The 13,469-nt window shown below is 39.7% G+C and overlaps 1 protein-coding gene across 1 annotated transcript; it reads right to left on the reverse strand.

The window, feature by feature from the left end:
- Positions 1–687: 687 nt before the first annotated feature.
- Positions 688–13,429, reverse strand: limk2 (LIM domain kinase 2). Its single transcript, XM_072433659.1, has 16 exons — positions 13,160–13,429; positions 12,847–12,943; positions 7,678–7,813; positions 5,697–5,806; positions 4,500–4,685; positions 3,997–4,102; positions 3,538–3,752; positions 3,277–3,463; positions 3,112–3,198; positions 2,840–2,971; positions 2,379–2,435; positions 2,218–2,283; positions 1,972–2,146; positions 1,839–1,894; positions 1,534–1,691; positions 688–1,328 (listed from the first exon to the last, which is right to left on the reverse strand). Exons 1-16 carry the CDS (start codon positions 13,173–13,175, stop codon positions 1,118–1,120), a joined length of 1,995 nt encoding a protein of 664 aa, XP_072289760.1. The 5' UTR covers positions 13,176–13,429; the 3' UTR covers positions 688–1,117.
- Positions 13,430–13,469: the final 40 nt, after the last annotated feature.

Raw genomic sequence — 13,469 nt, forward strand, 5'->3', positions numbered from 1 at the left:
ATAAAAAAAAAAATGTATTACCTTGATAAAAATACATTCTTACACTTGAGTGTGATTGCCTCTTCACAGATCAGACTTATGACTTCAACTGGTCGTGTCATTTGCTTGTCTATTGAGAGGACTACCTTTAAAGCTATAGTACATGAACTATAACGTTGGAAAATGTTACTAAATGCTTAGCAATTAGTTTTTGTAACAAATAAAACTCAACAAAGTTTATTGTTGCATTATTTATTCAAGAAATTCTAGTGTTATAAATAAGAGGCTCAGTACCTTGCGCTTCTATTTAAAAGACGAACACCCCTTGTTGACGAAATCTCTACAAAACTAGACTTGTATTTTGAATTCCAAAATATAAAATGAGTCAGTATATGTACAAATATATACAAATATTGTCCATCTGTACAAAAAACGGATTATCTGTGGCTGCTCGAATAAGCGTCTGTTCTATGTTTTGTTTTAGTTTTTTCAAACAAGCATCTTTTGGCTGGGGTACAAAGGAAACAGAAATCAAAGTCAAAAGAAAATTCAAAATAGAAGCTTGAAACAGTACTGGCCTGGTAGTGGTACTTAAGACTATAAACATCCTCACATTACTTTGACTTTTAAAGCAAAGAGTTTCAAGGCCTAAGGAGATTTTTCTGTGCCGCTTTGAATATGACAATTTAGCGCTGCTCTGCTTCTCTCGCTCTGACCTGCCAATCAGCCCAAATGTCAAACTTTGTTTTTGTTTCTAAGGCTCCTCTTGTGGGTCTGGACTGATCCTGTGCATCCCACTCGTAGCAAAAGGAGCCAGACACTACAGTCACATGGGACTTATCAAACTTCAACAAAGGCCTCATACAACCGAGACGCATCTTTGAACAGCCTAAGGAGCACGTCGAGTGGTTAATAATCTGTAAACATCAATACATGAGTTCACAGAGGTAAAAAAAAACAAATTTAACACTGCCTTTTGGGTCAGCTCCTGTTTTCCATTGCAGTACACAGGCACTGTCAGGCTACATTGGTCCAGCATTTTCAGGGTTATCCAGTTGTTTTTTAAATGGCTCGTCTTTTCTCCAGCACATGATAGAGCAAAAGTTCAGAGGGTCACAGATTACACAATAAGGCTTCACTAAGTGCAACCGTCTGCCATAGAGTCTGTGGAGTCAGGACATGCCGTTGTGGGTGTTATGGGCAGACTTGTACTTGAAGAGCCGTCTTTAGGACAAAGCAGTGGACTGAGACTGTGCTGGAGTTCCTCCAGTTCGGCAGGCAGAGGGATCCCAAGCTCCAGGTTTAGACAGAGTGCATCAAACCAGTCCTCCAACTTCTGAAAAGGTGGCCTATGGATTAACCGAGAAAAAAGATGTATGTGTATCACAAAAGTAAAAATATGAACAAGACCTTTAACAATAGATCACATTCCAAGTTCCTGGATCATTGTTTTACATTATTTTGATGCTGCTGCGTTATAAGAAGCAGAAGCCGAGGACTAGCAATGACCATTACACATATGTAATGCACATAATTGTAACTGCGTATATTCACCTGCTGTCTGGCGTGAGGTCACAACAGGCCACAGCCAGTGGAAAGAAAGCTGGAGGACAGTCTTCGGGAAGAAACTTTTCAGCAAACTTAACAACATTAAGACCAAAGTCCATAGTCCTGGGGAGACACTCGGGGTCTGCATAGACTCTGCCAATAATCTAACAAAACAAACAAAAAGAAGATGCTCAATACTTGACAGCAAAGTCAAAGCACAATGTTAAATTAATTAGATTTACAAGTCTCTGGGTTAAGCTTTTCACTGAGATTTGATCTTAATTATTACATTTGTAGGGTTAGAAACTGACCTCAGAAAGAACTATTCCATAAGAGAAAATGTCAACCTTTTCATCATAGCGTTTACCTAAAAATAAATAAACAGTCAATAAAGATTTTCCCCACACAAAGTATCTTGTAAGTTAACTTTTCAAACAATCGCACCGTTGAGCATCTCCGGAGCCATCCAGTATGGGTTTCCCACCACGGTGTATCTTTTCTTTCTGTCAATGCGTCGAAACACTCTTTTCTTGTTGGGGGACTTTTCAGATGGAGGTTTGACTTTTTCCTCCACAACAAGACGGGAGAGTCCAAAGTCAGCAACTACTACAGTGTTGTCCTGGGGAAAAGATAACATTTATCAATCTTTCCAAATACAAATGGTTCATGATGATAGAATATGTCTCCTACCAGTTTGACCAGGCAGTTGTGAGAGTTGAGGTCTCTGTGTATGATGCTCATGGAATGCAAGTAAGCCTGAAATAAACAATAAAGCATAGAATAAACAAGTGAAAATTAAACTAATGATGAAAGATGTTTTATTCAATACTTCAGCACAGGTTTTAACTCACCATTCCAGAGGCAATGCTCTTTGCAAAACTCACTCTTTGCTCCCATGGAAATGGGTCCTGATGAAACAAAAAGGTTTTTAACAATATTAAATTTTTTTAATCAATATGCAATGTCTAAGTTGAAATCATTAAACGTAATAGTCCCTAAAAATGTTCCCTAAAATATTTTGAATAAGAAATGGTGCACATATGGTCTGGAGTTTTAGAAGTAGACTGTGGAAAACAAAAAGAGTGTGCAACTCCAAAGGTTTCACCTGGAAACACTTTGCAAAGCTTTTCTCTTTCCACTCTGTGCCCGTGACCAGCTGACACACAGACTATCCCACTATAAAACCCAGCCATGTGTCTTTAGGTTTACTCCAGGTCAGCCCCTGTGATCAGGTTAAACTGACCACTGTCCACTAACATTTGTTTGTGTCCTGCTGCGAGTGACGAGAGCGTAAAGAGACAGCTGAACTCACCGTATCTCTGATGAAATCCTTCAGAGTTCCTCCTTCGATAAACTCTGTTATCAAATTCAGCCTCTTGTCTTTATATAGGACGCCAATAAACCTTAAGACATGTGGGTGATCCAGGCTCCGCATTACTTTGACCTATGAAACCAGGAAATCATAAAAAGGATAAGCACTTTTCTTTCAAGATGACTGAAAAGTAAGTATTTTTATAGGATCCAAAATAGCAGCGGTCTCAAGTTTCCAATTGTGAGTGTACTGAATCCCTGCTTTCTGCTCACCTCTTTAAGGAATGTTTTCTGTGTTTCCTCATCACACCGGAGTAACTCCTTCATCACCATCACTTCTCCAGTGGCTTTATGAGTCACCTGACGGAGACAAAGCCATATTAGAAATGTGGGCAAACACAAGAGATGCCAGGGCTATATATTTGACTAATGTCTAACCTTGATGGCTTGTCCAAAAAAGCCTTTTCCCAAGACTTCACCATGAATGAGGTCACATGGTCTGAAGATGCGATGAGAGCAGCTACTCGGAGATCTTAAAGACTCGGAGCGGCCAATGTCGCGTGAAAGAAAAGACAGGTCTTTAGGAGAGTTTGGGCCAGGAGATTTACATGTGCTGTTGCTCCGTCTGTTGACAAATAGATTAAGTTGAATCCAGCCAAATATAATGTTAAAATGTTTACGTTTGTATTTGAATTGTACCTTAAAGACCTCCTCTTTAGAGTCCCATCATCCACCACGTCAGTTCTCTCCAGGACCGCCCTTGAAGGAGAGGACAGTCGCATACGGGACGTGGCCGGGACCCCCAGGCGACTCTGTGGGGACTCGAGTCTAAGGCGTTCCAAGCGCTGTCGAACTGGATCATACTCGATCAGCAGCTGCAGTGTGTGACTGGTGCAGTGTATGAGGTCATCCACCTGAGGCGACCCAAAGGACACTCAAACTATTGCCACGAAGAGAAGCTATGTGCCACTACAACAATGAGTTACTGGAGAAAAAGCACGCCAAATTCTTCAAATATTTCCATCCAAATTATTGTAGATGTAATTGGGTAAGGGCGTGGCCAAATGAAGATAATACAAGGTGAGGAATGTCAAAAATTACGAGTGTGTTTATTTTGAAGTACTGTCCTGCATGAATCAAGTGTTAATATTCAAATACCTCTTCCTCCGTAAGGGTTCCCACTGGGAGCCCATTGATCTCGAGGATCCCGTCTCCAACGTGGATGGCATTCCTCACCTCTGGGCTAATAAGCATACCCCGGACTCTGGTGAAAGACACAAACGCTGTGTTGTTCATCGTATAATAAGCATGTTCGTATTAAAGCTGCAGTAAGCAAGTTATACAAAAAAGGCCATTTTAAATCATGTCTGTACAGTTTGTTCTAACCAGTTGAAGTTTTTTTCGTTTTAATAAAATGATCAATAATGTTTTGTTTGCAATTAATGTTTTTTTTAAAATATGACTTGTTTTAGTTTGTGAAAAATCTTAAAAGCGTTTTAGTCTTCTTCTGTATGGATCTGTGTTACGCCGAAAAAACCCATATCATCATCACCAAGTTGCAAAAGGTGTGCAATTATAGAAACCTGTAATCAGCCTTATGTAGAGACTTGCTCATGTAATTCCCAAACAGAATGATGTCACCCTGGGCCTGTGCCACTTACTCCTTGACTTGGACGCTGGCTGCTCCGCTCACGTCCCGCTGCACAGACACAGAGAAGCCCCTCTTTCCGTTGGCAGCAGAAGGCATGGAGATGAGGGTCACCGTGTGGGGCAGCGCGTCTAGGATGGAGTCGTGTGAGCGCTTCTCCAACATGGGCGTTAGGATGACCTGTTTGTAACACTTTCCACTGGAAAAGACACAAGAGCAAGTTGCGGCATGAAGAGGCAATAAAATAGAACCACCTTTTAGGGCGGCACAATATTGGGAATCACTGATATGCAATATGGCTGTTAAGGTGATATTTTAATATACTTTTTGACTAGAGCTGCAACTGATTCATATTTTAGTAGTCGACTAGTCAAACATTTATTCTTTTTGTTTTAAATCAACTTTACAGAACCATTTTAACCAATTAAAAGGGAGAAATAGGATGACTGAAGCATTCTAGATAGGGAATATTTATGTGAAAGTGTATTCTTGAGGAAAATCTGAAATGGTCTATTCTTTGACATTTTGATGTAATAATGCCACTGTATTTGTTATAAAAAGGTTATTTTGTATACGTTTTAGATTACGATGATCAAAATACAACTTCCGTTACTTTTTGTATATAATGGAATAAATCGATTAATCGTTCCAACCTTATTTTAGACAATCATTTCAGTTATATTAATCTAAAACATACAATTAAATCAAGGCTAATTTAGCCAGAATAAGGAAAATCATGAATGCCTTTTTCAACATATTAATTTTCAATGTGATGTTATTATGATAGACTATTGCATATATTGCAATATTGATACTTTTGCATTATATTGTGCAGTCCTACCACCAATGCAATTATAACATAATGCATAACATTCTAATATAATACATAACATTATAACTTAACACTTTATAAAGACAGATGCACACAGCATGCATCTATATTCTATTGTATATTATACTCATACTCATAATAAAAATATTTTGTTTATTGTGGTTAAATAAAAGATTGAATGAATATAAGCAAACGCAATACACATACATAAAATATATGGTATTGCAACAAGGCCTTGCATCTGCATAGCATAGTTATTTATTTACTGTATTAAAAATGTGTAGCCGAGTAAAAGAGCCATGTTTTCCAGCATATTACATTGAGCAAACCTACTCTGCAGGTTCAATAGATACCAAACGAAATGGATTCCTGACTTACCAGTAAAGTTTGGATCGCTCCACTAAAGCATAGGTGTCCCTGTCTTCAATGATCACCTTGCAGCTGAGGCAGACGAAACACTCGGGGTGATACTTGTGTTCTCCTGCCACCTGAAACACAAACGACCCGTGTGGAGCTCAGACTGTGTTGAAGGTTGAGTGGTGGTGCTGCTCAGATAATGCTGCGTGAGACTGTGGTCCCGCCTCTCAGTGACACAGCCCCAGTACCAACACTAACACCTGCTTTTCTCTCACTGTGTCTGGAATCTGCATGAGCTCATCACCCTTCGCCGCAAGTCCCAGCCTCTCCCGGAGGGTCACACTGTTCTGAACACACTCACCTTCTTCTATCACACACCCAAACAACAACAACTGCTTTCCATTCAAGTTCGTTTCACAAACTTTACTGAAAAATGAAGAGCAATAACGTGACAACTAACGAGAAATTCTTCAAGTGTACAAGTGACTTTTCAAATAAAATATTTACTTTCAAACGCTGTGAATGTATCGAGTATCAATCCTTTTTCTTAATCAAAATAGAGTCTGAAATGTTTTTGTTGTGACAACTCTAATAGTCTCTTCTTAAGTCTCTTCTTCCCAACCCTCATAGTAAAGATTGAACACATGAATGAATAGATATTCAGATGAATAAATTAATGAAGATTCAAATCACAGTGTTTATGATGCCACAGTGTCATGTTGTGATACTTTGTGCCAAATATTCATCTGTATATCTATTCATTCAATGGTTTACATAAAGCATTGAGTCAGACATGGATAAAGCTGCCGCCAGTCAAGTCAGGGTGACTCCTCAGAGTCGCGTTTGTAAATCATATCTCTACGACAGGAACCACTGCCGTGGGCTCAATGATCGTAATGCTGACACATTGACAAGTGCCAAGATAGTGTTTTTTCCCCAGAGAAGTCAAGAAGTGGAGTTCATGAAACTAGATCAAAACAACATTTGTCAGGAGCAACAAATATAGCACTTCAAATCCCAGTTCTTTATAGATACCGTTCCTCAATGAACTAAAAATGGACAGATTGTGTGCTGGGCTTGAATGCCTCTTCTGCTGATGCACCACAATGATCCTCTTTCTCGCTACAAGGCTGCACTTCTAATTAAGCTGTGCCAAAAACACTTGGCCACTGCGCCATGAAGCAAGATGCCAATACTAAATAGCAGAGTCTATTATATCTGTTGCTCAGTGGCAAAAACAACAACAAAATTTCTGACACATGAATGTGGGTTGTGACCAGGGTGTGCTGCCGTCATCAAAACTCTACTTGTAACTACATGTCACACTGTCAATTGAATTGTAATAAACCCACAGTTCATACTGATATTTTTTTCTACAGTTTATTCATTCTAATAGGAATAGACGCACAAAGAAGCTAAAGAGGTGACTGTTGGTTTACACAATTGTCATAAAAAGCAACTTTACAACAATGTACTACTTGTTGTAAGTACATCCATTACTATGGATTTAAGAAAAGATGATGAAAGGCATGTATGGGTTAAGAGCCACAACAGTAACAAATATTGGGGATATTGTATCGACTGAAAGAAACCCATATCGGACCATGTCTACTGTAGTAGTGGCTAATGTTTACATGCACACCATGCAGTTATCATATACCGAAACAAGCAGTAAACTGTTCCATATGAAGAGTAATCCGATTTATTTCTGATTGTTCACTCCTCAGCATGTTTTGACAAGACAGCATATTATTATTTTTGCATATTTTAACGTGGCAAAGAGAAAATGTCAACAATTAAAAGAGTTGTCTTAAAATGAATTGTACTTTACAACGGTCACTCTGAAAATCCACAAATTAACTGACACACATCACCAGGAGTCCTCGGATTCCTTCTGTGGCATACAAACAGCATTTGCGACATAGTGAAAGCATAATTTGAAAGCATACCGTGACCAACCATCATGAAACTGAATTAGAGAGTCAGTCGCAGCAGCACTCACCATAGCGGGTCCGATCATAAGCAGAGAGCATCCATGACACAGCTCTCCAAAGTTCTCCCAGTAATGCTTCCTGCAGTACAGCTTCCCATCCTTCTCATAGTACCAGTTTGTCAGGTGGTCACAGCACACAGAGCACCTGCCAAACATAAAGAGGCACAGCTGTAGATATCACAGAGAATGACAGACATCTGAGGGGGGGAATTAATAAAAGATAAATGAGTGTATGGAGATATAAACTGAAAAACTTTACAGAAGCATTGTTTATTTCCAGGTGATAAGGACAGAAAGACATCATTTATTGCAACAAAAGATAGCTGCAAGCTGAAGCTATCAATCACTCTCAAACTGAACATCGCGTGGTTGTCATTTTTAGGATAGGACATTCCCTTTGGGCAAATTCTTCACAGATACTCAACTTGTACGTTTCTTTGCCACAAGGTGAAAAGAACAGTAAATACCACTGGAGCGAAGCGTTTGAAAACTGATAAAGAACAAAAAATAAGAAAAGAAAAAGGGGGTTGGAGGGTGATATTGACAAAAAGTCTATAACAAATTAGTCGAGGTTTAAGTATAAGACAAATGTGAAAGGACTGTACAATTATCCCCGCCTCCAGAAACTAACAGAGAGACACACACAGAGAGACACACACAGAGAGACACACACAGAGAGACACACAGACAGACACACACAGAGAGACACACACAGAGAGACACACACAGAGAGACACACACAGAGAGACACACACAGAGAGACACACACAGAGAGACACACAGACAGACACACACAGAGAGACACACACAGAGAGACACACACAGAGAGACACACACAGACAGAGAGACACACAGACAGACACACAGACAGAGAGACACACAGACAGAGACACACAGAGAGACACACACACACACACACACAAACAATAGTAAAACAGGATTGTGGCAGTAATTTAAAAAAAAAAAAAACTATTCTGATTGGTTTTATAGTTTCCAGTTAAAGTTTTATTATGTAGTGGGCATCAGTTATGAAAAAACCCACATCAGTCAATTTCTACTGGAACACGTTGACGTAAAGAATATTTTTCAACAAGATTTTACATCCTGGTGTTTATTGGCACAACTGTGAGACAAAAATGTTCAGCACACAGCCTGGGAGTTACCTGCAGGGGCGAGGAGCGTTCTTTGAACAAGCTGCACTGGTTATGCAAATGACAAATGGCAGGTTAGACAACAGCCATTCAATCCAAACCATTCAGTGTCTCAAAGATGAGGTTAGTGTTCTGCTTGTAGTGTTCAGGGAGGTGCTTTATGCTTTGCAGGTAAAGTTGTGATTAGAGTGGACAGTTGTGTCAAAGTGATGGTATATATATTTGTATGATGATATATTTCTGTACAAGCTACGAAGGAAACAGATTAAATATTGATACCGTTTGTGAGTAATGCAGTTGATTCACACCATCCAAACATCTAGGATTGTATCTGTATGATATATATTATGGAGGAAACAAAACGAACTGTTCACTGCAGATAAAAAAGGCATCAAATATTTAGAAAGAGCACAAGGTCAGAATAATAATGGCTCCAGTCTGGTATCACAGATACAGTTGTGGAGTTTAAATTTTCCTGGCCAAAGTAGCCTCAATATTCAATAAAATATGTGGCACATATTTTAGTGATAACACAATAATGAATTACAACGAAAAAAGCCAATTTGCCAGGCAAATTTCACAAATCTTATTTGTTAGTCTTTTTAATCCATGAGCTCATTCTCAAACTCAATATTGCACAGTGGATAACAAGTATGTCTCGTGTTTGTATCTCACCTGATAAATAGATCTACACAAGGAACAAAAAAAAATCTGATTTTTATCATACCAGCCAATATCCAGATGGAACAAACTAAACAATGTGCAACAACCCACTGACTTCTCAAAGAGTGTACAATTACTGTCCATTAATCAGAAAACGTGACCCAATGTTTTTTTTCTCCTTGTCAAAAGTGGAAGATGCATGAAGTGGTGGCGCACATGCTTGTTAATCCAACACAATACAATGCCAGGCCATTGGTCACGTCTTAAAGTTCATGCAGTTATTCGAGTGTTATTGCTGTAATAGATATTGTGTGGAAAAAACGTATGTGGCCTTTCTGACACAAAGGCAGCTTTTCATTGGCCCTTATCCTCTATCTAATGAAAACTTAAGATGTTATTGTTTAAGAAATGGGCAAGGTCTGTACAAAATGTAACAAAAATAGCAAGATGTGAGATAAACATTTTTATCTCGCATTAGACACTTGCGTTTCCACGTCATTAGTTTAATCAGTTGTATGTGTATGTACTACTGTATGTCCCTACATGCAATTATTGGGAAAATCAAGACGCCTCAAGTTCTTGCTTCACTGGAAAAACGTATTTTAAATTATTTACTTTTATTTAACCAGGTAAGAACCCATTGAGATCGAGACCTCTTTTACAGGGCAAAGTGAAAGACTGGACAACACACAAATCATAAAAACATTTAGACTAGAAGAAACATTTAAGAACAAATAAAAACAGAGCTAAAATTTAAAATCAGAGAACTTGCAGAGAAAAGCGCATACACGTACAGAGTATCAAAATAAAATGTCAACGAACCCATCAATAAAAAAATAGAAAATAATAATAGTTTTAAAAAATACTACATCACATTCAATATGGAATAAAATCATGCAAGGTATGAGCCCGATCTTTAACAAGTGCCTTGGATTCATAAAATGGCATAGGATTATCGAAGTAGCGGAAAGATTCTCCCCCCCCCCCCAACAAACCTATTACAATTTTAAAATTAGCTGTAATACTTTCTAAAAAAGAAAACAGTAGGTCTTTAATCCTTTTTTAAAAGCATCCACCGTCGGCCTGGGAGGGTGTTGCACAGGGGAGGAGCAGCCTCAAAGGACCGGTCTCCCCTGGTCTTGAGCCGTGTCCTGGTCAGGAGCAAACAGTACTGTTGGTCTGACCGGGTCCTGGCTGAGGTGTGTGAGCAGTTCTGTGATGTAAGTGAGGGCCTCACCGTGCAGGCAGCGGTGGTTGTGCAGAAGGACCTTGTATTGGATGTAGAGGTGAACAGGAACCCAGTGTAGGGTACGGAGGATGGGGGTGACGTGTTTGTGTTCCCTCATCAGGACCCTGGCAGGTAAGATACATACTGGAGCTTTTGGATGCTCCTGCCAATGACCCCGAGAAGTGTGTTAGAGTAATCCATAATCTTAACTCTCCATAAGGTTCTTCAGTTCGACAAAAATGCAGCAGTGCATTAACACATAGATGAAGAATCTGAAAAATGTTTTACGCCAAAAAAAAATTGGTTGAATGCTCATGTAATTGTAGCAAATCATGTTCTTGACTTAAGATTTGGGGTTTATGTTTAGTATTATGCAGTCAGTGTCTGGGACAGTGAACACACTCCTCTGATTCGCAGTTTAGGAATGTAATCGACTGTGGTGTTACCTATGGCCTCCGGAGCAGTGCCAGGTTTACTGGAACATGAACAACGTCACACAACAGGAATGTTAGTCCAAGTAGTGGGACATGAGAGTGCAACATGTGCACAATAGACAAAAGGATCTACACAGGGGGTGTCCTAATCGCAGAGGTTTATTTTGGTTTAGTCGTTTCCTTCTTCAGACATAGCAATAGCAGTGAGACTATGGCTGCCCCAAACAGGAGGAACTCTACTTCAAAAAGGAAAATCTCACTGCTGACAACACACAGGAGGAACTCATTTTGGAATAATGCTGCTGTGTCAGGACGTTTTCTACTAAAGTAATTGTAGTAGTGTGAACAGGTTATACAAGGGCACCTCACTGGCTGCTGTCAATGCACACTATACAAAAGTAAATGAAATAAAATAAAAGTCTTAACACCGTCTGCTTAGCATGCCACAGTCTCATCTAGTTATTAATTCATTTTCAGCCACTTATCTTGGCAGGGAGTAAACCGTGGCAGGATTAAGACCTTCCAATGCCAGTATTTAAAAGGTACACTATGTAACTTTTTAGTAAGGTTCTAGTGTTTTAGTTGTTTAGTCAATTAAATCAGTCCATTGTATTAGTCAACTAACTAATTAACTAAGAAATGGATTTATAGGAACAACAGCAGAAAGGAGAAGTCAGTTCTTACAAGTGACTGGAGAGTTTAATCTGCCTTTTCACTTATGAAGATGCAGGTTATTTACTTAACTACAGCCCAAACCTTTGGTGGAGGGCCACCACTTGCTTGTCACCATGGAGATGTTTTTGCTTCAACTATGTTACACAGTAACATAGATCAGATCAGATCCGTTGAAAGGTTACCCTGCTCACGGTTATGCTATGGAACATTCCAGGCAGTAAAATACATCTTTATATGGAGATTTTTTTGAGGGCATTCATTACAGTCACCCAAGTTCTGAGTAGAGGAGGAAGATATATCAAGAACTGGATAATATTGCAATTGTTGTGTACTGCATACTCTATACTCTAATTTAGCATATCATCTATAAGACTAATAAAATGGAGCTCTGAACCCGAAATGACAACAGCAGTTGCCTCGAAGGGCGACCATTGGCTTGAAAAACAGGATGCACAACAGGTCTAAACAATCATTAAGCATGGCAGGGGCAAGGTCCACCAGGAGAAAAGGACCATTTTCACTAACCAATCCACATTTGAGGGCAATGTGCTTGTCAAACTTCGGGCTAAAGATTAAAATCGTGTTAATCCAACAAAGTAAATTAATTATTGGGTTTCAAAGGACATCATAATCAATGATTTCTAAGGTCTAGTAGTCCGTCACTAATAGAAATGAATATGTTTAACATTTGTGAATTTGCCTTTTGGATATTTCTTATTATAATCCAATGAAATCAATAGGAAAAACCGGCTCTTGCCCCACATCTGGGGGGTGAAATAATCTACCTGAAAACAACCAATAAAGAAGAGTCAACGCAGGCCATTCAGGCATGTTTGAGACAGAAGCTTCTGGGATCCCGCGAGGATCATTGTGTGTGAAAGGAAACATGTTGACCAACAAACAAACAATTGCAGCCATGAAACTCCCAGTGCTCTCTATGACGCGCACGCGCTCACGCACTCACTCACGCACTCACGCACGCGGATGAAGCCTAAATGCAGTTTAAATCTGAAAGTAGAAGTCTTACTGAAAGCAGGCGTTGTGCCAGGTATCTTGAAGTACTTTCATGTGAAAAGAGTCCTGGATTTTCTCCCCACATCCAGCGCAGTCACATTCATCATTACCTACATCATATCAAGACAAAACAAAAATGATAAAAGGCTAGACAAATCACTCATAGTATTCCCTACATAAACGCAAACTGCGCTGCACAGACGCTCCACTATTGCGCTACTGGTTTGTCTTTGTTTGGTGTTATTTGGTCAATTTTAGCATTAACAAAGACTGCGCGATCAAAACTAAACAGAATCGGGCTTACGTTACAACCAAAAGTGCTTTACCTTCTGCGTCCTCCATCTGCCCTGCCGAAAGTCGTCGTTAATTAGACGTACGAGGTTTTTCCATCAGAGGCTTCAGTGCAGTGTTGTGCGCCACGCAATCTCGCCTCGAGTCGCTCAGAACAAAACAAACTTTAGACCCGCTTTGGGGAGGAAATCACAATGTTCTGCAGGTCTCCAAACAGTCTCCGTCTGGACGAGGCTGCTTTCTTGCCGCTGGCAGGACAACTGACGTAATGCCGTCTCCACATTCCTGCTGGTCTTAACCGAGAGCGGAAGGACTCCCGTTGCAGCCCGCACCTGGAGCGGAGAG

Source organism: Eucyclogobius newberryi, unplaced genomic scaffold (assembly GCF_026437365.1).
Source record: "Eucyclogobius newberryi isolate DKJ021-1_F unplaced genomic scaffold, fEucNew1.0.hap1 SCAF_6, whole genome shotgun sequence".
In the NCBI taxonomy this organism is placed as follows: domain Eukaryota; kingdom Metazoa; phylum Chordata; class Actinopteri; order Gobiiformes; family Gobiidae; genus Eucyclogobius; species Eucyclogobius newberryi.